The sequence below is a fragment of the Dipodomys ordii genome, unplaced genomic scaffold (genome assembly GCF_000151885.1).
Source record: "Dipodomys ordii isolate 6190 unplaced genomic scaffold, Dord_2.0 Scaffold3, whole genome shotgun sequence".
NCBI classification, from domain to species: domain Eukaryota; kingdom Metazoa; phylum Chordata; class Mammalia; order Rodentia; family Heteromyidae; genus Dipodomys; species Dipodomys ordii.
In genome coordinates this window covers 21,696,206-21,721,895 of record NW_012267219.1, presented here as the reverse complement: position 1 = coordinate 21,721,895, position 25,690 = coordinate 21,696,206, and the positions used below count along the sequence as shown (strand labels likewise).

Genomic DNA, 25,690 nt, shown 5'->3' with positions numbered 1-25,690 from the left:
GATATAAAATATAATTTCTGGGTTAAACATAAAAGGTCTTTGTTTTAAGGGTGAAGAATATATTTTATTTTAAAAAAGTGTAGCTCACATGTATAAAATGATTAATTGTGAAGATCTTAAAAAATCTCAGAAAACAAAAACTTCAAAGATTATCAAATAAATCACAGATATTACAGACCATTGACCTCTGACTGAGAATCTTCAGCTGCTGCCCTCTTACTGCATATTTTGGTATTTTTAAAGTGCTGTCAACTAGTGATTTTAGTCTGCCAACTATGCAGCTGAGGCATATCTTTTTTTTCTTTTTGCTACTGTGAAATAAAGTGTTGAAAGAAATCCAAAATAAAGAAAAGAAAAAAGAAGAAAAAGAAGAAGAAGAAGAAAAAACCCTAGAAATAAGTGAGAGAAAAGCTACATGAAAAATTACATCTGGGATGAGGAGGAAGTCCAAAGCTTCTAAAAGTAATTATGTTTTTCAAGTCAATAAACCATATTATTAATCACTGCAGTGCAGCATAACCTTAAGAAAGGAGCAAAGATTGAGCCCTCAGAAGTTTCCATGACATGTTACCTTTGGCCAATGCAGCTGGTTTGGGAGGAGCAGTGTTTGTGAAGGGAAGTGGGTTGAATCTACAGCTAGCCATTCTTTATCTGAGGCAGCCTGCATAAATAATGACAAGAGAAGGTTCAAAATTTAGTTTGCAACCATTTTACTAAGCTTGCTTTTAAATTCCCTACTATACTATACGCATAGAGAAAGTACATTAGGATTTTCATTTATATGACATTATTACTTGCCATTATTCCAGAAGATATTACATACATCTATTTAATGCAAACACCCTACAAAATAGGTTAAGTCTTTGCATCTCCATGTTTGGAACAAAGTGAAAACTTGGTATTTGGGTGCTCTAAAAATGAGATGCAGTTTTTTTCTATGTATTTAAGTGTTAATAACTCTGATTCTGAGTCAAGTCTAAAAAAGTCCTCACTTAGCTCTTTATAATGCAAGTTAGGGCCAATTATGCATCAACATTAATATCATTTTTTCTGAAAATAAGCTACATTTTCTTAGTATTCATTTTTTTACCCTCAAAAATCACAACATTTCTGAGTGGATGGAAAACAGGACCATGGTAGTGGGTGAAGAAATATATTCAACATCATTCCTTATATCATTATTCTTTCCAAATGTGAAGATACGTTTGAGCTTAAAATTTGAAATCCTTGTTTTTTAACCTTTTCTTTCTTCTCCTTGAAACATTTCTATTCCATTTATAAATTTTCAAATGTATTATGCCTTTTCATAGTTAACAGTGTTCTATACTTAAGATATAATCATGAAATTTAATTAGCTGTATTGTCTAAGCCTATAATAAATTTCTGAGGATCTTTGTGGAAAAATTATGAACAGCTATTTTGTTCTTAAAATGTTATAAGGGGAACAAACATATATATATATAATTGTGTGTGTGCATATATATATATATATATATATATATATATATATATATATATATTTAACTCTGAGCCTGGGTGCTGCCCAGTTTTCCGAGTGATTTATTGGAGATAAGAGTCTCGCAGACTTTCCTGCCCAGGCTGGCTTTGAACTCAGCCTCCTGAGTAGCTAGGATTACAGGCAAGAGCCACTGGCACCTGGCTGCAAACATATTTTGATTTTTAATTAAAAATTGTGAGAAGTCACTAATTTTCCTTTTTTTTTTTTGGTCGGTCGTGGGGACCTGAACCCTGGACCAAGGCACTGTCCTTCAGCTCTTCAGCTCAAGGGTAGCACTCTACCAATTGCTCCACAACACCACTTCTGGCTTTTTCTGTTTATGTTTGCTGAGGAATTGAACCAAGGGCCTCATACATGCAAGGGAAGCACTCTACCATTAAGCCACACTCCCAATCCCCCCTTCTCAATTGCTTTTTAAAAGAACATTGGAAAGAGAATTATGAAACTGTCTATAAATAGGACTTGCAATGACAGACTTTTATTCTAGGTATTCTCAGGAAATCAAATCAAATCTGTGTTGTTTGAAAATGAAAATGATGAACTCCTAGCCAGTTAATTTGTGAGATTCTAACATATCTCAATTGTATCTCATTGAAGAGTTGCAAATAGTCAGTTAGACAAGAAGAATAAGCTCCAGAGCTTGGTTTCATTAATATAATAACTATACTAGCAATATATTTAATCCTTTTTTTTCTTCTGTCAGTCAAGGGGCTTGAACTCTGGCAAGCATCTGTCACATGAACCACAGCCCCACTTCTGGTTTTCCAGTTGTTTATTGGAGATAAGAGTCTCACAGACTTTTCTGCCTCGGCTGGCTTTGAACCACGATCCTCAGATCTCAGCCTTCTGAGTAGCTAGGATGACAGGTATGAGCCACTGGCACTGGGCTGTATTTTATTCTTAAACATGGCTCAGTTACCACAGAAATTGTAAAAATGGAAGTTATTTCATGGGCTAATAAACAGTATTTAGACAATTCATAGTTATTGAACATATCAAAGCATGTTGTACACAGTAAGGATATAATCTTTATTGGCCAAATATAAAATTATATAATGTATTATTCCTAAATACAGCATTATATAGGTAAAAAGAGTGAGAGAGGGAAAGAATCAGAGAAAGAGCTCCCACCAGAACCATTACGGTTCCTCTTTCTCATTCTCACAGAAGAAAAGAAAAGGTTTGAAAACGGCAGTCCAGAAACAGTGGCTATAGTTCAGGGGGTTCATTACAATTAAAGAAAACATCATATTGATATCATATTTATCATATTGATAAATAAAAAAATTGACATGAAGGTCACTTCCCATTTTACTTTGGGGAAACTTATAAAAATAATAAAAACAATGAATGATAAGGAAGTCACGACACAGGCACTGGAGGGAAGTTGAAGTATTTTATATGCACATAAATCGAATCTCAAAACGAGTGGAATTTGTTTAAGAAGGGACAAGGGATATGAAAGAAAGTGGGCAAGGGAATTAGTGGGATCAAGGTCATGTCATATACATGTATGGACATATCACAATGTAACTTCCCTTGTATAACTAATAGATGTTAATAAAAATAACTTTTAAAAAGTTACTGCAAGGGTTGCAGGCAAGGCTCAGTTAGTAGAACACTAGCCAATGATTGAAAGAAGCAGGTGCCAATTTTGCATCCTGATCTCTGTTAAAAAATGAAACGATATTGCCAATCATTTGTAATACATTTAAACTGCTAATGTTAGCGACCTGGTAAACCACATCATGAATTCAGTATACTCCTATTGGCTTATGGAACTGAAATGCTTTGTTACCTAATGATGGAAACAAAATAAATTTAACTAAATTGTTTGCTTATATTTTTAAAAAAATGCTATCTGATGCAAAAGTGACAAATAGGATTCAGAGCTTTGAGTTGTATATTAAAATTGTGAATGGCAAATAAGTGACAATGCAGATTAAGTCATAGCAATATCAGCAGATATCTTTTGGAATAAAATGACTTTTTTTTTACACTGATGAAAACTCCTAAAATGAAGACATGGAGATCTGAAGGAAGCAACACAACAACAGGAAACATGTTGTCTCACAAATGTCTGTGGCAATGGACTACAGTTTTCAGGCAAGGTGCTTGACTTTTTTTATCTAAAAAAAAACAAACAAACCTTAAAACACCTGCCTTACCACCTCCTCTTTAAGTTCTCTGAAATTCAGATGTTTTCCTTCTGCAGCTAGACATGGTCTCTGCAGCAGAGTGATCTCTCACCTTTTCATACAGATGGTAAAGGAGTATTCTTCCTTGAAAACCTTAAAGTCAGAAAACCTTGCTTTTTTGTTGTTTACATGTTGTGTGCAGAAATGCACATAAATACACAGAAAACTGAAAAAAATAGATCCTTGTGGTTTTTGTATGTAAGTCCACAAATTTTATAAGGCTCCAGAATAATTCTTTTTCTCTCTCTCTCTCTCTTTTTTGGTCATGGGGCTTGAACTCTGGGCCTGGGCACTATCCCTAAGCTCTTCAGCTCAAGGCAAGCATCTGTCACTTGAACCACAGCGCCACTTCAGGTTTTCGGGTGGTTAATTGGAGATAAGAGTCTCACAGACTTCCTGCCCTAGCTAGCTTTGACCCATGATCTTCAGATCTCAGCTTCCCGAGTAGCTAGAATTACACGTGTAAGCCACTGGCATCTGGGCCAGAATAATTCTTTAGATACTTTGTCTTGGAAATTTCTAGAAACAGATTTAATACAAAATACAGTCATAACAAACATATAGCCAATACCACTGATTTGTATGAATGCAAGCTTACTAATATTAAATATACTTGGCATTTTCTAGTACATTGAGGGAAATAAAATCTCAAATGCTAGGAGGAATTGGTTAAGAGTTATAAACATACTACTGTTCTAAAAACATATATGACTATATTATGCTTGTCACTGTACATTCATACAAAATTTAATTATTGCGTAAGAAAACCTTCTGTTCAGGTTATCCCTTAATTTACAACTCTGGGTCTGGAAAGCAATCTATTTCTAAAGGAACTGCTACCAGATTTACTTATATGTTGAAAATGAACTTGAATATTTGTGTAAATTCTGGTTCACAGTTGAGCATGTGATCAGAAATATGGACAGGCAGCTTCTGGTCAGAGAAGAAAGCATGCTTCTATTATTCAACTTGGCAAGAAGAGAAACAAAGCTATCAAATAGAGTGGCTGTCATAGCATTGTTAATGAATAGGTCTACATGTCGTTTTGTGCAATATCTAACTTGACCCAAGAACCAGGCTTGTCTCAAGCTTCAAATCAGTGAGTGTTGAATAAATCTCAGAAATTCTGAAAGTAATGACTTGATCTCTCTTTTATTATGTTCACCTTTCCCTCCCACCCTCTCCTAACACTGTCCTTTTCTGCCCAAATTGACTTTTACTATACAAAAAGGAATTGCTCTAATATTTCTTCATTCCTTTCCTTCATTGTGAATAAAATATACATTTTAAACAATGTAATGGCTGAGAACTAAAAAAATCAAGAAAAGTATTTGATTTTATATATTATTAGTTGTAAATATTTATTACATAATTTCTCTCTAAGGCACTTAATGGCAAGAGATAATGTCCCATGGGTATATCCCACATCTGCATGTCTGGTAACTTTTTTTTCTCTCCATATTATCATTTTAAGGATGTTTCCAAAGCTGACAAACTGCAAATGTGGAGAAAGTATCATAGAGAAGGGGGGTATAGTTCAGTTGTAGAATACTTGGAACAGGCCAAGTTCAATTTTCAAGGAAGGAAACAAACAAACAAACAAAACCCTTTGATTCAGCATACAGAGATTCAATTGCTAAGGTTTGTACCTGGCTCACCACAGAAGGAGGAGATGATGTTAGTTTGTAAGTAGGCTACTTCAGGCAATGTAGGTTACTATTGTTATTGTTTCTACATTTGAATACCCAAAAGTGATTTGTTAACAAGATTTTTCCATTCTGTAAGTGCTAGAGGGCATTATCCCAGTAAGGCAATAATGACAAGATAGAGTATTTCTAGTGGGACAGATTCTCTTGTGATATGCCAAGGTCCGGAGATTGGCTGGTGGGGCAGGGCTTGATGTGAACCCTTCTGAAATCCAATGTTTTTCCTCCATATTTAGATGCCATCTGCTGTGGAAGAATACATAATTCTCAATCTGCCCACAAACCTTGAGTCATTCATTACTACAATGCTGAAATAGGGATACAGCTTGACTCATTGTAACAATAAGATGTACAAGACTATGCAGCTTGGGGGGGGCGGAAGAGAGTGAGGGAGAAGTTGGGGAGGTGGGGGAGGAAAGGGATGGTAGGGGAAAAACAAATGAGGGAGTAACAATGCTCCATAGGAAGTGTACTCATTACCTTCCTCATGTAACAGTAACCCCTTTGTACAGTATCTTTACAATAAAAATAAATTACAAAAATAAATAAAAAGAAAAAATTAAAATAGAGGCCCAATACTCATTTAGTACTACAGATGATAAAAATCTCTATGGCTGATAAATTTGTCAGTGGAAACATACAGAAAAATAGAGTTGGGTTTCACTGGAAGCATCCATTAAGGCCATAGATTTTTGATATTTCTGGCACCGTGGATAGATAAGTTGCACAAATTCCTATTGAAAAGCAGCCAGGTTCTTACTGGACCTGTGGTGGGGGCTGGGAGGGGGATTGATCTTATGGCCTCCTAGTACATACCAAGTAAGTGTTCTACCATTGAGCCACATCCTTGGTATCAAAGTCAATTCATCTAGAAGCGAAATAACTAGCTTTGGAAGACTAATGATCTATAGTCTCATATTCCAAGTCTTGAATTCAATGACTAACAAAGTGGGAAGACCCTGGCTAAACTTCACTTGCTAAAAGGAAAGGAAAGGTTATGAGCAGTTACAATAGAAGAACAGTGAGTATATGTATAAAAATAAAATAATATAAATGGAATGTATTTGATCAAAATATACTGCAGATGAGTTGTAAATATCACAATTAGCTCCCTTTGTACTCGTAATTTGTAAAATTTAAAGGAAATCTCAACCAAATGAGACTCAGTGGCAAACCAGTTTAACATGAAAAATTGCTGCTGTCCGTTGGGAGCCTATCTCTTCTACTGCCAGAACCAAAGTTACTACTAGTTTAAAGACACCTTGGTTACTCCAGGTTCTCCTCAATTCTTGTACATGGATCATTGATGGTTGAACATAAGCAGAAATTTGACTTTCTTTTGGCTGTTGCCAATGGCTTCATTCCACTCAACCAAAGTCATACCACTCAGGCCTTTAACAGATGAAAGCTACTCTTTAACTGTCTGGGCTCTCCACACAGATGCTCACAGCAAGGACTTTCATACCTTGTTAGTAACAGCAAGAAGTGAGTCACTGATTTGCCTGATACTTTTACTGATGTAGAAGCTATCAACATTTGCCAAACTTGTGACAGTTTACACATTTGTTTTGTAGTGGAGGAGTTCCAATATAGTGTTTTCTTCCTGTCTGCTTCTGAAGATTGGCATCAGAGCTCTGATCCTATACTCAAAGTAGCAACCCAAGTGGTGTGTGCTGAGAAATTGCACCTCACAGAAGCAAGGTACAGTTCTTCATAGGTCTCTTATATTTGTGAATGATTCGTGAGACTTTGTTTTCAAAGGTGTTCATATAGCTAACATACTAAGAAAATACAGGGACACTGTCTCCTGATTGAAATTCGAAAAGTATTGTCAAAATTCTCACCGTATGTCTTGTACAGCCATAAAATTACACTTCAAACTTGCAGCTATTCAGTGAGGCTAGTTTTTAAGACTTCTAATGCATAACTGAAATTTTGGGTAATATCAAATCCCATATATATATATATATTGATATGAGCATGCACATATGTATATATTCATATTTTATCATATATAAGGTTTATATATGATGAAGTTTAATTTATAAATTTTTCAGGGTAAGACATAAAAATACAACAACCCTATCAATATACTGTAAATTAATTCCCAAATTGTGGACACTACATTAGTTGAGCACAAACACCATGAGCCTTCAGCTGTTGTCTTGATAAATGAGATGGCTCCTATGGTAAATAATGCTGCAATAAACATAGTTGTGCTGGTAGCTTTAGTATGGTCTTGTTTGTGATCATTTGGGTAAATGCCCAAAAGTGGGATTGCTGGGTCATAGGGCAGCTCTATGTGGAGTTTTTTGAGGAACCTCCATAATACTTTCCAAAGTGGTTGAACAAGTTTACATTCTCACCAACAATGCAGTAGGGTTCCCTTCTGTCCACATCCCCTCCAGCATCTGTTGTTATTAGAGTTCTTGATTATAGCCATTCTAACTGGGGTGAGGTAGTATCTCAATGTTGTTTTGATTTGCATATCTTTAATGGCTAGGGAGGTTGCGCATTTCTTCATGTGGCCATCCTTCTTTCCTCTTTTGAGAAGTTTCTCTTTAAGTCTTTAGCCCACTTATTTATTGGGAAGTTGTTCCTTTGAGGATTTGTTGTTGGGGAATTTAATTTTTTGAGTTCCAGGTATATTTTAGATATGAGACCCTTATCCGTTGTATGGTTAGTGAAGATCTTCTCCCAATCTGTGGGCTTTCTACTGATCTTGCTAGCTATGTCCTTTGCCATGCAGAAGCTCTGCAATTTCATGCAATCCCATTTGTCCAACCTTTCTTTGACTTGTTGTGTTTCTGGGTCTCTATTAAGAAAATTTCAGCCTATGTCAAGAAGACCTAGGATATGAAACCAACCCAGATGCCCCTCAGTAGATGAATGGATCAAGAAAATGTGGTATATATACACAATGGAATTCTATGCCTCCATCAGAAAGAATGACATTGCCCCATTTGTTAGGAAATGGAAAGACTTGGAAAAAATTATATTAAGTGAAGTAAGCCAGGCCTAAAGAAACATAGGTCCCATGGTTTCCCTTATTTGCAATAACTAGTGTATGTCTGAGACAAGCAGAATGGTCAGATAAGTTGATGTTAGGTGAAATGAACCCCAAGATAAGGACTCAAATGGGTTTTCTTTCTTGCTATTTTTCCTAACATATTTATAAGATGATTCTTTTGTCGCTTTGTATGTCCTTCCCCCCACGGTATAACCCCTGTTTTCACTGTATTTGATGTTGGTATAATTTGTGGAGGGGAAGGGAAAAAACAAATTGTTTAAATAGGGATAGAGGTGGACCCATTGCAACAATTAGTTGTACAAGACGTTATGTCGAAAAACTCTTTTTTGGGGGGGAGGGGAGATGGAAGGGTAGAGATGGTAAGGGGAAACAAAGGAGACAACAATGCTTGATAAGAAATGTACTCATTTCCTTGCTCATGTAATTGTAACCTCTCTGTACAGTATTTTCACAATAAAAACATATTAATAAAAAATGAGATGGCTCCTAAGTAGCTACTCACAGCAAATACACACAATTTAAGTAATTTGGAAAAATAGCAAAGAAATGATTTATGTCCCCAGGCACAACTAAGGATGGTGCTATACAAATTCATCATGCTACTCAGGGGACTGAGTAATTTAAAAACCAATAACTTTTAAATGACCAATTTTTTTTTTAGTCAGTCATTTTTTGTCGGTCATGGGGCTTGGGTGCTGTCCCTCAGCTCTTCAGCTCAAGGGGAGTGCTCTACCACTTGAGCCACATCACCACTTCCAGTTTTCTAGTGGTTTATTGGAGATAAGAATCTTATGGACTTTCCTGCCCTGGCTGGCTTTGAACTTTGATCCTCAGATCTCAGCTTCCTGCATAGCTAGGATTACAGGCATGAGCCATCGGAGCCCAGCAAAATGACCAATTAGTCATTTCTGAAATTTCCCAGTAAGTAAAGAGGACTTCTATACTTACTAAATATCTCATACAAATACAGAAAAACCAAGGAATTATTCTAATTTAAAAGGGAATAAGGGAAGATGAAAACTGCAACTGTGATCCTGGGTTGAATCTCCTACTAAAAGATGATGTGATTGAGATAAGTAGCATAATCAAATAAGGTCAAGTGGGCCATGGAAGTGTATCAGTGCGAATTCCCTAAGCCTCATAATTGCACTGTGGTCATATATCACTTTTACTTCTAGTAAACATGAAACAAGGGGTCGGAAGTATTCTTGTATCCTATACAAGTGTTGTATATTCTATAACTACTTTACATACTATATGAGCTTATAGAACAACAAAGAGGATGTTAGTAAATTAGTAACATACTTTTCCAACTGTCACTTAAGCCCCAAATTATAATAATAATTAGAGTAAATATCTCCACATAGAATACTGAACATATTTTAAGGGCAATATCTGTCTGTTGTAGTTGGCACTTACTTCGTCGAATGTAAAGTCCCCTAGATCTATTTCTTCATAGTCTTCATCTGATTCTTCATTCTCAATTGCCTTCAGGGCTGTTGTCAGTTTCTTTCGTAAAATAAAGCCCTTCCAAACTGCCTAAACAAAAAATTTAAACTATGTTATAAGGGGTTATAGATCAAACCTCAAACCAGATTCTCTGTGTTATCCCATTAGGAAGATAAAACATCTTAAAACTTAGTTTAATGGCTCAATAATCTGTTTTTTGAACTTTATGTGACACTTAAAACTGCAAGATAAATTAAATGACTGCATGTGTCTAAATCTCAGGAGACTTTCTTTGTGGTAAGCAGAAAAGAATCTTTAAAACTCCCTCAACTTTACATGTAGGTCAACCAATCAATTATCTGGCAATTCCTTCAGGACCCATTCTAAACTGAGAAGAAAGAGATACATGGAAAAGCCAATTTTGCTAATTTTCAAATGATTATATACAAAATAAGTCAAAACACATTTAGGAAAATGACAGTATATAAAAATGGACAAATGAAAGAGGTGATAATGTGGCCTCTAACAGTTAATTTCATTTTAAAGTAAATTTATCAGACAGCAATCAAACAAAAACATTCAAATAAAAAAAAAGAATCCTAGAGTAAGGAAGTTCTCCTTATGATAACTACAAATACAAACTATCTTAAAAAAATAACTTTAGGGAGGAGGATTGGGTGGAAGCAGGGGGAGGATGGGAAGGGATGGGAAGGGGAAATAAAGGAGGAGGCTACAATGCTTGATAAGAAATGTACTCATTATCTTGCCCATGTAATTGTAACCCCTCTGTACAGTATTTTCACAATAAAAATAAATAAATAAATAAATTTAAATAAATAAATAAATAACTTTATGAATCTCTTTGGAGCTTCAGGATATATAAAGTGTACAGATGCGTAAAGATAAACTGTGCATGCTATTCTTTTGTGGATTTTCCTATTAATATTTAAGGAACTCATACAGTACAAAAACATGTATTGAAGTATGGATTCATGCCACTTAAAAATATAAGTATTCCCGAAAGAATAGCGATAATATTATTAAAAATAAAAGTATAATTACTAATTTAATTTAAAAACTAAAATTTCAGAGCACAATAGCTGATCCAGTGATAGAAGCTTGAATTCTGTGAATATATTTTACAATTTCCTCCAAGAAAACCTTACTAGAGACAAAGTAAGAAGTAAGAAATGTAAAGATAGTATTATCATCTCAGAAAATATGTTCGCAGCAGACTTCATTCACAGACATATTTCTGCCTCCCTAGAAAAGTGTATGATGAGTCTAAGAGCCAGAAGGGGCTGCTGTCTCCAATCATCTTACTACTTAAACTATGTTTCTACTTACAATGACCACATCTTTCTTTTTACTCAACCTATAGGTTTCTAATTCAAATTATGATATTGTGTCACTTTAAATCAACCACAAAATCTTCTATAAAATGAAAAAGTAAGTATTATAAATGAGAGCATTAAATACTATGAAAATACGTGCATGTATGAAAATGTTATAATGAAACTCATTTTAATGCAATTAATAAAATAAATCTGTTTTCTATATAAATTAGAAAAAAATATATACATTGATAAGCACCCGAATGTCATATGATGGGCTTTCATTAACTATTATTTCCCCTGATTTCTTTTCCTCTATAATTCTAGCTGAGCACTTATTTTTTTTTCTCCTTACCCCTTTAATTCCAGCAATTATATTTAACTGTATCAAGAAATTCCTGTTAACATTGTATAAAGTTCAAAAACACAGGTGGTAAATTCTGATAAATCTCAAAAATGAATATAAAATATATATGTTTATATATATATTTACATATTTGTTATTTACATTTGAAATTCCCTTCCTACATACTTACAATGATCTCTACATGTTTCTGTAAAAGATATTTACATTGATCTTTATTGATTTCTCTAATATATCCTTTCTATTACAGTAACATGATTTCCCTAATGGATAAATCCAGAAAGTACAAGTTCATTTCTTAGTCACATAATAAACACTACATGTTTTTTTTATTTTTTTATTGTAAAGATACTATACAGAGGGTTACAGTTACATGAGCAAGGTAATGAGTACACTTCCTATTGAGCATTGTTACCCTACTACATGGTTTTTAAAAAGGTAGTGGGACAGTATTTTGACATGAAGTGATTCAGGTATCCAGATTTTCAGCCACTTCTACCTCAAAGATGCCCCCCCCCGCTTTCTAATTGTTTTGGACCACCAAGGGGGAAAAAATACTATGAGGGAGTGTCTGTGGGAGATTTTGTGAGGAAGATATAGAAGAGGTATGCCTATCATCCACCTACTTTTATTTGAGCAGGGCTAAAAACTGGGTAAGAAAAAAATTGCAAGGAAAGCTGAGAAATATAGTCTTTCTGTTAGGAAACAACAACAAAATGAAATGTGATGAGCAGTTTCCAGCTCTCTCTCTCTCTCTCTCTCTCTCTCTCTCTCTCTGTCTCCATCTCTGTCTCTCTCTCTCTATATATATATATTGAATATATATATATTGAAATATATATATTGAAATTTTTATTTTGGTCTTCCAAAAGCTGAGGCTCAACCCCCCAGGAGCTTAGGCAGTCTAAAATTTATATTTTAAGATGAGGGTTTAAGACACTATGTGAAGCTGGGTGCCAGTGGCTCACACCTGTAACTCAGGAGGCTGAGATCTGAGGATCGTGGTTCAAAGCCAGCCTAGGCAGGAAAGTCTGTGAGACTCTTATCTCTATTAAACCACTAGAAAACTGGAAGTGGCGCTGTGGCACAAGCTTGCATTGAGCTGAAAAACTGAGGGACAGTGCCCAAGCCCAGAGTTCAAGCCCCACAACCGATCAAAAAAAAAAAAAAGAAAAAGACACTAGGTGACTATGCACAGTAGAAAACTAATTTGAATTCAATGAGTTGAACATCATGACATATAAAAGACTCATCCTAAATTAAAAATACTGGATTTTGCTGCCTTTTATTAGAGACCCAAAGCTCAATTAAGGATATCCAGCAGAGGTATTTGTCATCAAATAGACAGCTTCATAAGGTAATAAACTTCTCTTTGAAAGGAATGAAGCAGAACTTGAATAGCCACGAACTATTATTAATGCAGAAAAAAATGTACTGTTTGTTCAGTAATGGCAGGTGGATTTTCACTGCATGGCATCTATATTCCTTAGGAAGCAGACATATTCTGAGATGATAAGTAAGGTTTCTCTCTTTTTCTAGTAGTTTCCTTGTATCAGTTACCTTCAATCCTAAAGTTAAAACTGTATATGCACTGGTTTCAAGAGGAGTACAGTACAAAAAAATTTAAGCAGAGTCAAATGCAGACTATTAGAACCATAAGGTAATTCTTAAAACTCTGGTTTTAAATTGAGCACTGGTGACCCACACCTATTATAATCTTAGCTAAGATATGTGAGAATTGAGGTTCAAAGCTAGTCCAGGCCAAAAAAAAATTAAATCCATAAATCTTCAATTAACCAGTAAAATGTCAGAATGTCAGAAGTAGAGTTTTGGCTAAAGTTATAGAGAGCTAGCCATAAGTTAAAAAAAAAAAAAAAACCCAAGTGAGAGTGAGCATCCCTGAATTCAAGCCTCTGTACCAACACAAAGTAAAGGAAAAGAAAAACAAATAGGGAAAGGGAGGGAGAAAGGGAAGAGGATTGGAAGGAGAAGGAAAAACAAAAGGAAGGGAAATAAAATAAAGCACGCATACAACAACAAACCCTAAGAACTTAATGGTAAAAGCTAGGAACTTGAGTGAAAAGGTGATCCCAACATTTTTTCTTAAATTAAGATTTTGTTTTAGCTTTATGCACAAACAGCCAAGCACTCTCAGTATCTACTTTGAAGCATGCACACACACACACACACACACACATACACACACACTCCCCCCCCACACACACACATACCTTCAACAGAAGTCATTATATGATGTGGAATGTGATAGTCTTACCATACTACATTCTATTTGACTACTATTCCACAGCTAACACTTTGGGTCTATACCATCATTACTTGTCAGGATAACGAAGTAGATCCTACTTGATCAGGTCAATCTATGTTTAAAAGCCATCCAATATTTTTTTTGTCTGTCTTGGGGTGGGGCTTGAATTCTGGACCTGGGCACTGTCCTTCAGCTCTTCAGCTCAAGGCTATGGCTCTATCACTTGAGCCTCAGCACCACATCCCCTTCAATATCTTATATCATTAGGAACATCAGTGTATTACACAATAACTTACGATTGTAAATCCTTTATATCTCTACTTTATAATGTTCCAACCATCCTGGTATTTTGTTCCTTAAACACTCTGGGCACACCACTAAGTCAAGGTCTTTACATCTGATTTTCCTTTTGCTGAGAATATTCGTTTGTCAGATATCCAATGTCTTAATCTCACACTCCAATCTCACCTCTTGTGGTTGTCCAAATCCAACCTATCTAAAATTATAAACTTCTTTTTGACAACCCCCATCCAATTTATATTCTTCCTACTTTCTTATCACTGGCTAACATATTTATCAACCACACATCTCAACAAAATGTAAGCTTGTTAGGTCTTATGGATGAGTCGTAAAGGGAAATAGGAAATGTTTAATTTGCTGTCATTAAATTGTGGTATAGTACTTTCTATAGTTCTTATTTTACGTATTTATTTAGTTTATGTTTGCTTCTTCCATTAGGATCCTTCCATCAGGAATTTTGGCTAGTTTGTTTGGAGCTTTATTTCCCAAGCTTAGGACAGTTCCTGATGTGTTTATCAAAAATGTAAAAACTATGAAGAATTAATAAGTCAAAAATAGGAATATAATCCAGGTAAAATTAACTTTAAAATCTGGTCCTGACAAAACTGAGACAACTCCATTTACTTTTCGGGTGAAATAAATATTGGAAGAACTTTACCATACGCATTTTAAAAAACAGGTTTCTAGAAAAAGCTATCAATTAGGACAAATGAGAATTGCTCTGGCTAGTTAAAGCTTAGCCAATTTCACTAATGACACATTTGAGAGGTTTTAAACAGGATGAAGTGATTTGCCTTGATACAATCTATTTTGTATTTAAATACTGTTTCCTCTGTCTAGATTCTAAGAAGCCTACAGCCAACCTATAGCAAACCTTTAGCCTACATGTCCTTGGGAACACTAACCAGATCCATGTAACCATAAATCACTGTGTCTGGGCTGTTTTTTTTTTTATACAGAATAACCTAGTAAGAGATAGTTAAGACATCTTTTATGACTAACCATATTATATGAAATTGAAATTTACCTGAATACGAAGAGCAGCCTTCTCCCGTTGTTCTTGAATAGTCATAATATTTTCTTCTTTTCCTTTCTTTAAAAAGGTCTGGTTATTGATGAAGAAATTTTGTGTAGGTACTGTTGCAGCACAGTGTGGCTTTGTGGAGAAATTGATCTTTCTGCGTGTGATGCAACCACGCCAGTGTGCCTGGATGATCACAGCTGCTGTACTACAGAACAATAGAAAGAACATAGGTTTAGTATGTGTGAATATGCAATGGTAAGAAGTTCTACATTTTAATAAGAAACACATAAAACATTATTTAAAAATGAGCAATAATGTTTTTCCTTTTGCTTAGATACAGTCATAGAAGTAAAAACTAGTATGGGCAACTTCACATCTGAGAGAGGGAATGGGCGTGTAGTTTAGACAGGGATTTCAGTACAAAAGAGTTTTATTTCTTTTCAGAAGGGGACATTATGGTCAGTAGTTTTGCTTCACAGTGAAGATACTGGGTCCAGAAAGAAGAAAAGGGAGGGATGAGAAATGTGAACAATCAATGCAGAATTTGCAAAGAACAGTGAGATTTCTTGTCATTATAAGGAAACGGCCATAGTGAGGAAGAGAAAGACACTTCCTTCATCCTAAGAGAAAGGAAGCTAAGAATTCCTTACCCGATTCTCTTCCCTAAATCACAGTATTCTAAGACCAGGAGGAAATTCTACCATTGTCCTGGGCTTTTCACTTTCCTGGGCTATTACCTATTACAGGTACTTAACTCATCAATGCTGTAGTTCCCTAAATCCTTCCAAACCACACAACAATGACAGTAGGATTCGAATCAAAATGTACTTTGATTATAAGGGAGTTCACAGTGTGTTTGAAAATTTCACTTTTCCTAATTGCAATATTTTCCATTTCCATAAAGATTATACAGGTCTAGAATACTGAGGAATATTATCAAAGAACAGTTCACAGGTAATTGTTTTTCTTTAATTTCTCTTCAAATTCCTAAATTTAGCTTAGTAAAAAAATGGAAAAAGAATTCTGTTAACCCATGATTATAGAATGATTTTCAATCATTGTATAACTACCAAAATCAATAAAATATTCTCCTTCCTCATGCTGTTGTTTCAAAGCAGCATTATGTGATAAAAGGTATGAGATATGACATTACCTTTCCCCCCATTCTAATATACTTATTGAAATTCATCACCATCATCAACTCTTATTATTTGGCAAAAATTATAATTTAAAAATGTCCATAGCAACCGGTGGCTCACACCTGTAATCCTAGCTACTCAGGAGGCTGAGATCTGAGGTTCGTGGTTCAAAGCCAGCCCAGGAAGGAAAATCCATGAAACTATTATCTCCAATAAACCACCAGAAAAACGGAAGTGGTCCTGTGGCTCAAGCCGTAAAGCGCTTTCCTTGAGCTGGAAGAGCTGAGGGATAGTGCTCTGTTCAAGCCCTACCACCGACAGAAAAAAAAAAAGTCCATAGCATGAAAAGGTAAACCATGCTTGGGAAATTTCTATACAAACTTCCAGTGAGTCTCGCTGAATCACAGACCTGCCAGGTTCAGCAAATAAGATTACATTTTCATTCTTCTGTTGCTATTCCTTGGGTCTGTAGTGTACCACATATTGTCAGTTTTTCTTGCTTTAGTTTTTAATATCATTTGGCTATTTTATTCATCATTAAGCAAAACTTCCAAGTATTGTTCATATAAAATTTCAATGGGCAATCTTTGGACTATATGCAATTAAGGAATCAGGTAAGTGAACAGTACAATATGAGTCAGAACATATTAATGCTATTTCTACATTAAAAATAAATTCAGTTCTAGTATACTAAAAGTTAAAATAGCTACTTGAAAAGAAACATGGTTTACACTATTCCTAAAAAAGGAAGATGGAAAGTAGCAGTGACCTGGACTTATGTCCTTTTAGTACCAATCATTTTAGGGGAAAACTAAATTGCACAGCTTTTCTGTTCTTGCATGGAAAGTATGTTAAAAGAACAAAAGAATAAAGAATTGATAGACAAGAAAAAAAACCAATCTTTTTTATTTCAATAAATAATTAAAGCCAGCCATTTTCTAAAGCTGTTTAATAGTTGTAAAGGGATGTATTAATTAATGTGATTTATTAATCACAAGGAATTCTACCATTTTACAGAGTTGTTGAGGCAAATAAAATTATAGCACTTTCAAATCCTTGCATATGTGCATATTAAATGTTTACTAGTTCAATATGCAAATAGTAAGCACAGGTCAAGGTATCTGTTAAAAAGAGAAAGAAAAATCTGACTATTTAGAGCATGATGTTTTTAAAATGTATATTCTACTTCTTGTTTAAAATAATTTTAATTACTTAAAAATTTAAAAGTAGAAAAACAATTTCACATTTACTCATTTTCAATTAAAGTAGACTAAGAATTAAATGTGAACAGGTTAAAATATAACAAAAGTATTCTGTAGTGTGATTAATAATTGCACATATCATGAAAATATTTTCCAGGAACTTAATATGAAGTATAGTGATTTATATTACAAAGTCATTATTTGGTTATACTGACTGAAATCACATAACATCCATAAAGCAAAGTGATTTATGTCTCTTACATTTTTGAATCCTGCTCAGTGTTTTGATGATTACTCAGCAGGGAATTCTTCATTACTGTTTCCACAAGTGGGTTTTTTTTGGTGGAGATGCTGTCTATCTTGCTGTCTTCTCTCTTCTGGTCTATTACTCTTTGCTTATTTCTTCTTTCCATATTTTCAACGGAGAAAGAGCAGCTTGAGGCTGAGTGGCTAGAATGAGTGTCAGTCAATTTCTTAGGAATGTCTGTTGCTTCTGCTTGGTGTTCTTTTGCATGAGACTGGGAGACAACATTTCCTAGAGCCCTGTCACTGTTTGGTAGGATGGGATGATATGGATGCGTTTCTGATTTGTCTCTCTTGGTCACATTTACATCTCCATGTTCATGTCTACCTCTGAATTCATTACTTAGTGCCATCAACTTGTTAAAGGAAATATGGAGTTTTTCTGCAGAATCCCAAGTGAATATATCCCTGAACAAACACATGATAACAACATTTAATGATAAGAATTATATCTGCAAACATTACAACTTGTATAGATTATTATATGCCAGAGATGAACATTAAAAGTAACTGCAATATGTATGTGAGTTATTTGTAGCTATTTACTCAAAAATTGATCTAATTTTAAAATTGTAACTATTTGTTAAGTTTACTTATGTATCAGTCCAGACAAAAATGCCTGGACATTTTAGGGTCATTTTTATTGAAGGTATTTTTGGCAGAAATAAGAAAAAAAAATCATGCTTTGATTATAATAAACATCAGAAATTGTGGTGGCCTAAATTTGAAGACCTTACTTATAAAATAGATATGCTTTCTACATTCGCATTTGCCACAGCAAATATTTGTACTGGACATTTAAACAAAGACCTTATATTATGGGAAAGTTTTTATTACTATTTTTCTCTGGAAAAACAATCCATATTTCAAATATTTCAAGACATAAATGAAATTCTCTTGAACAACTGTTTAATCCCTATCTTTTAGATTCTAAGACAAGCAATTGAGTAGATGTTTATGTTTCCCATGAACCTCCCAGGTTCTTGATTACATTTTTTTCTTGGTTTATTTCAATTTATCATAGTTTATTTCAAATTTTACTTATTTCAAGTATAACGATGTTGTTTAATGGTGAAGGACTTGCCTAGCATGCGTGTGCCACTGGGTTTAATCCCTAGCACTGAAACTGTTATTAATGAATGAAACTTTACTTATTTCAACATTATATGTCCTAACTATATTAATATATAAACACAAACTGGCTTATTTCCTCTGAAGTAATGCAAGGATATTTAATCACAGTAAAAAAATGAAAGTGACAATGAGGTCCTGGAATGGAAAGAAACATTTTAATTCCTAATTAAATTGTGATAGTAATTATTACTCAGCAGGTCTAATCGTTAAATCACACATTAAAATCTATATTTGAAGATAAATATGCAATAGATCCTTCTTACATAAAGACTTGTACATTAGTATGTACACATAAGGAAATATTAATTTAGATTTTCACAAAACAATTATAATTTGATGGGCATTAAAAGTGAATATTATTTCTAGAATAATTTAAATTGTTTTTCTACAAGAAAATAATTTTCCATATGAATCAATTAAAAGGATTTAAACAGAAATTTATCTCATGTAGGATAAGTGTGTATGACAGTATAAACAATAATTAAAGCACATAATTTTGTCATTAACCTTAGAACTGAAGAAATACATATATACAGTTCTAATAGTTATAATATAGTTATTCATTGTGAATACATAAAAATATAAATGATTTTTCTATTTTATTTGCATTTTCTGAGACAGTGCAGTTTTAAAGACTCAGTTATAAAACATCAGTTATTCATTCACTATAATAGATTCTGTATCAAGTTTTGGAGAAAAGAAAGATTTCTTTCTTCAGTATTAGATTATGACTACTTTCAGCTTCTGTCCTCTGGATATAGAGAAGCATTGTTTGCTTTTCTCTACAGTGCACCCATAACACCATGTATAAACGCAATATTTGAGGAATAGTCACCTTAAAAATGTAATGAATGTCATATTTGCTGTACTCCATTTTAATTTTTGTTTGTTTCTTACCTTGTTTAACTTTATGTTGATCTATGAATTATCTGGAAATATACAATATTGAGCACATAATTGTTGACAAAGTTCATGACATTATTTTATGTTCAAAGTACATGTTGATATGTTCTAAGAGTAAAACTATGATGTGATGCTAGAAGACTTTTTTTTTCTTTTTGGCCAGTCATGGATTTGAATTCAGAGCATGGGCACTAACCCTGTGACTCTCTGTACTCAAGGCTAGGGCTCTAATATTTGAGCCACAGCACCACTTCAGGCTTTTTTTTTTTCTGCGTAGTTTATTGGAGTTTAGTCTCATGGACTTTGCTGCCTGGGCTGGCTTCAAACTGTGATCCTCAGATCTTAGTCTCCTGAGTAGCTAGGATTACAACGTTCTGTGCCAAAAGATTTTTAAAGTTGGAATATCCTCCCAAACACACCATCTTTCATCAAAACTAGTATGGTTGTGATAATCAGAATTCTCTAAATTATGCATATCCATTACATTATTTTATATATAACAGGAATAACCTAATAATTATACCAATTTCCAGTGGCACAGTTTTCAGACAGTGAGGTGAGTTCTTGAATCTGGTGCTGACAAAGATCCAGGAAACATACTGATTCCAGCTGGTGGTGTTCTGCACTGTGGGTTTCTGAACAAGAGGTCAGCGTATCACCATTGAGGATGCTCAGAGTGGGTAATATTTTAAGTAGGGTTTGTCTAGTGGAAACACACAAGGCAAAACTTGATTAGACAATATTTGATTGGAAGATTTTAAATAAATCTCCCTAAAATTTAGCTTTCTTCTTGGATGAAAATTATAAAATACTAATAAAATATACTAAAGAAGAATATGAATGGACAGAACCACCATGTTCATGGATAGGAAGACAGCATTGTTGCCAGGCCAGCTCTTCACAATTCAATTTGATCAATTAGAATCCCAGTACAGCATCTTATATATATTCTCAAATTGATTCTAAAGTTTAGAGAGAGAGAGACAGAAGACCCAGAAAAGCTAACACAATATTTGAGGAGTACAAATTGAGAGATCTGACACTGTCTGGTTTCAAGACTGACTATGAAACTGTAGCAATCATGGTGAAAAAAAAAATCCAGAATAGATCAGGGACAAAGAATCGAGAAGAAGAGATAAATATATCTGCCTAATCATTGATTAAATACTGGCAGGAAAGGGAACAAAGATAATTCTTTTAGCAAATGATGTTAAAATGATTGAATCTACAGTAAAAACAAAATAACATAAGCGTTGACAAACCTTAGATAATTCACAGAACATTAACTCAGAGTAGACCATAGGCCAGGCTTTGGTTACTCACTCCCATAATCCCAGCTAATCAGCAGGCTGTGAAATGAGGATCAAGGTTCAGAACCAGCCCACACACAGGAAAGGGAAAGCCCACGCGACTCTCCTCCAATAAAATACCAAAGAAATAAAAATGGAGCTGTGGCTCAGGTTGCATAATGCCAGCCTTGAACCAAAACACTGAGAGAGAGTCCAGGTCCTGAGTTCAACCCCCGGACTGGCACTCACCCAAAAGAAAAAAAAAAGTTTATGGATCCAAATGTAATATACAAAAGTATAAAACTTCTAGGAGATATGATAATGCTATTGCAAATGGTACTACATAATCACTCACATAGAAATTGACACCAGATTAACAATAGAAAAACTTTTTTTTGACATGGCTACTGATAAAGGTATCATCAGGTAACATTTTATTTGTAGAGAATACTTATGAAAGGGTTAAAAAGATGTGGATTTTTATATTGGAAATATTTTGAGTCATTCATAACCTTCACAAACAAAACTTCCCAGTTTATTTTCAGCAAGGTTATTTTAAATGTACTTGGATATCAATATGTGCTTGGCTCTTCAAGACTGTAGCAATATGTTGAAATTTATAATTTCACAGATTGGATTTGCTGATTTATTTTAACATTTTTCCAATTCCTTTTTGTTTAAGGAACAGTCTTCAAAACCCAAATACGAGAACATTAAGTTTTGCTAAAGTTCTGATTTACTAGAGTTTCTGATGAACATATTAGAAAGTGCTGTTACAAGTTGATTAATGTGGGGAATGAAGTATAAGAATACTGTGAGATCTCAAGATTAGTTTTTCCAGCTGGGCTCCTCCCAGACATGGGCTGAATCAATATTTCATTTAGTGAAAACTTCCTGGTGCATATTCTGTCACTTAAGAAACTCTATTTATCATTAATGAGTGAAGGGAATTCCCATAGGAGATTTCAAACTGAATCTGAGGATTATACTTTAAAAAGAGATTTTTTTTTTTAGTACATCAGTTTTGTTGGTGCTATCACTGGCTAGACATGAAAGTAAGAAGCCAACTGGGAAAACCTATAACTAATCCTTTGGTTGGCATCAGGGGTAATGTAAAGTTCATTGAAACAAATAGCTGAAAGCTTGAGTTGGTCCTTTCATTAACAAATCCATATTTTAAATTTTTCTATATTTAAATCTTTAGGAAACATGTATCTCTTCTTCAGGAGAATGAAACATAGCTTAGATTAACTGATCTAAGTAAAAACTGACAAGTATGATTTCCAAGTTGGGATTACTCTAGGCTGGCAATGTTCATGTAAACACAGTAATTTTAATATCAAGTTAATTGTATATATAGCCTACTCATAGAATTGTTACTAATTTTCTTTCATGATTGATTGTTTCTCATTAAATATTTTTTAAATAATAAAGTATATATACTTATTAAGGGCAGTAAGTGGGGATATTAATATTTATACAGTTTAGAAAAAGTAAATCCTGGCTCATGATTATCAGAATAGATGCCCAGGAGTGGTATATCTGGGTTGTAGGGAAAGCCTATGTTTAGTTTTTTTGAGGAACCTCCAGACTGCTGTTCGGAGTGGTCACAGATGAAAGTGAACTATACAAGTTATGGATGGAGATAAGAGAGAGGCACTGGGAGAGAATGTAAGAAGACACTGTATGAAAGGAAATGCACTCATTACCAGACTTCTGTAAATGTAACCTCTCTGTACATCACCTCTATAATAACAAGAAAGTAAATAATAAAAATAATATATTTTCTGATGTACATACTTTACTAAAATAAGTTAATGCACCATAAAGACAAATGATTTTTTAATCCAAAAAGTATCTGGGATCATCTCATGGGATTGTTTCTAGTTATATGGCTTATATGCCAGTTGTCTAGTTGTGTAATGGAAACTTACACCTTTGTCAGGAAAAAAAATGTGTCCTATTTGACCAACATAGCCTATAAAATCATATCCTCCTAAAAACTTCAGGAGCATGTAGTGGATGAGGTGGTTCTCCTCCTAGCAACCAGGAATTAAGATAGAAAGAGAAAGCAACAATTTAAATTTTATGAACATGGCATAGTCCTAAGATCTTACTCCTTTTAATTAGGTTCCAACTCCCAAGTTCCCATCACCAGCCAAAATCTCGTAAATTTATAAACCCATCAATGGACTAATCCACTTTGATGTCAGAGACCCTCACAGTCCAGTGACTTGCCTCTCTGAACATTGCTGTACTGGCATCCACACAGGAGCCTCTGGGGGCCAATTCTGATGCAAACCATAACAGATGATCTATCAACAATTATCCATCACAGAGTTCATTACCAGCACTGTCACTTGCCAAGTGGTGCCTTTAAACACATAAAAATGCTCTTCTTTTAGTATTAACTCTGAGATCTGGTACGTAATTTAAAGCCCCCATTAGTAATTTAAGTGACAATGTAAGAGAAGCACAGAGTTGTGACATTGATGCAACAGGATGGAGACTTTGACTGCTTCTATTACAGATCATAAGGAAGATGTCTAGAAATATATTCAAGTCACCATTTCACAATGGACAAAAAGCTTAAATTCCTGATCCGTTATAATTTGGAATTAATTACACACTGCTATGTCATTTAGTAATTGATTATAGAGTTCAGGTTCTCAGAACACTTGGGAAATCTGTGAAGTACCATGTGATTGGGGAGGGGAAGGGAAAAAAACAAAATGTTTAAATAGGGATACAGGTTGACCCATTGTACAAAACACTGTTGAATAATGAACTTTACAATTTAAGGTGGGGGTGTAGTTATGGAAGTGGGAGGGAAGGGTTGGTAGGGGAAAAACAAAGGAGGAGGCAACAATGCTTGATAAGAAATGTACTCATTACCTTGCTCAAATAACTGTAACTCCTCTGTACAGTATTTTCACAATAAAAAACTTCCTAAAAAAGACTTTATTTTTGGAATTCCTGACACTGATGATTATTGAGAATGGGCATTAAAACTATTAACTTATAAGAATTAACATTTATTATCACTAAAGTAAAACTGGATAAATTTGATAGGAAAGTGGAGAGAAACATGAATATTTGAAATATTGGACACTATAATTTAATTAACTGTTATAATTTACTTCATCACAAACAGGAACAGGTTTTTATATCTGTCACAGAGTAGGTATTTCCATTGGCACTATGCAATCATTTGCAAAACAGATGCCCAAATTTATTACCAATATATTACAAACATAATTTTCACATACCCACATATCTGAAATTAATAAGTTAAACTATGCTTTTTGTAAAAATTTAAGGCTATGAGTAAAATATCTCAAGCATGACTTAGTGAAATAATAGCACACACCTGTGAGATTGAAAATTCTAAATTGGACATAGACAAATCATTTTGGTATGTTAGGATAAAAATAGGCAAATTAGTACTGACCAAAGAATTTATAAGAGAAAATTATCTAGGACCAGTATAAAGCTATTGATTGTACAACGATTACAAGAATGGGTGTAAGGAATGACTTTTCACAAGCTAACGCTGAAAGGACAAACTGACCTCTGGGAAACAATTCAGAAAATAGGCATCAAAGCAAAGGGGCTAACCTAGTAATGGTCTGAAGGTCTCATTGAGATTGTCCTCACATAACCTAAGAACAAGCACTGAATACATGTCACTAGGTAACTTAGCTATTGAACACCAAACATAAGATCAACCCTGAAAGAATATACAAACTTAAGCACTGACAGTGAAGATTTATGTTGTCATGAAAAATTGAGCAGGTGTGCAAAAAGAAAAAAAAAGTCATTGCATCACAAGTGAGGAAAAACTCAAAGAATAATTGACTGGAAAATGAGAGGAATGATGTAAATAACTGAAAAGAAAGTAGAATATCTTTATTTACTTATTTATTTATTTACTATTTAGGAAGATTTGAGGAGAAAATAATATTACTTAGAATTTATAAATATGTATGAATGCATATACTTAAAGCATTTGAAAAAATGAAGAAATACTCTGGATAAGAAAATTGTAAGTGCCTGATGCTAGTGGCTCATACTTGCCATCCAAGCTACTCAGCAGGCTGACACCTAAGGATTGCAAACCCAAGCACACATATCTGAGAGACTCCATCTCGAATTAATCAGAAAAAAAATCTAGAACTTGAGACACAGAACTATTGTAGTTACAGTCATGACCAAAAAACAACAGCATGAGATCCTGAGTTCAAGCTCCAATAGCAATACATGTGCACGTGCGTGAGCATGCGCACACACAGAGACATATATTAAAAAAATAATACTTGAAGACACAGTAACTGAATCTATTTAATAAAGTGAAGCACACAGAAAAACAAGAAAAGTAAGTTGAAGAATACAAGAACAATGTTTGCTGAGAATATATCAAGCAGTTTAATATTTCAACAGAGATTCAAACAATAAACATATATTCAAAAATGTCTGGATATATAATGGTCAAAACTTTACAAATTTCATGTACTCTATAACTCTACATA

At 34.2% G+C, this 25,690-nt stretch overlaps 1 protein-coding gene across 1 annotated transcript in view; it reads right to left on the bottom strand.

Annotated features, from left to right (window-relative positions):
- Positions 1-25,690, bottom strand: part of Lrriq1 (leucine-rich repeats and IQ motif containing 1) — a 116,122-nt gene that overhangs the window by 56,767 nt on the left and 33,665 nt on the right. The window contains exons 15-19 of the mRNA XM_013018788.1: positions 20,396-20,575; positions 17,794-18,243; positions 15,195-15,396; positions 9,874-9,993; positions 565-661 (exon numbers count right to left, since the gene is read on the bottom strand). Coding sequence (XP_012874242.1) covers positions 565-661; positions 9,874-9,993; positions 15,195-15,396; positions 17,794-18,243; positions 20,396-20,575 — 1,049 coding nt within the window. The remainder of the gene's footprint in view (positions 1-564; positions 662-9,873; positions 9,994-15,194; positions 15,397-17,793; positions 18,244-20,395; positions 20,576-25,690) is intronic.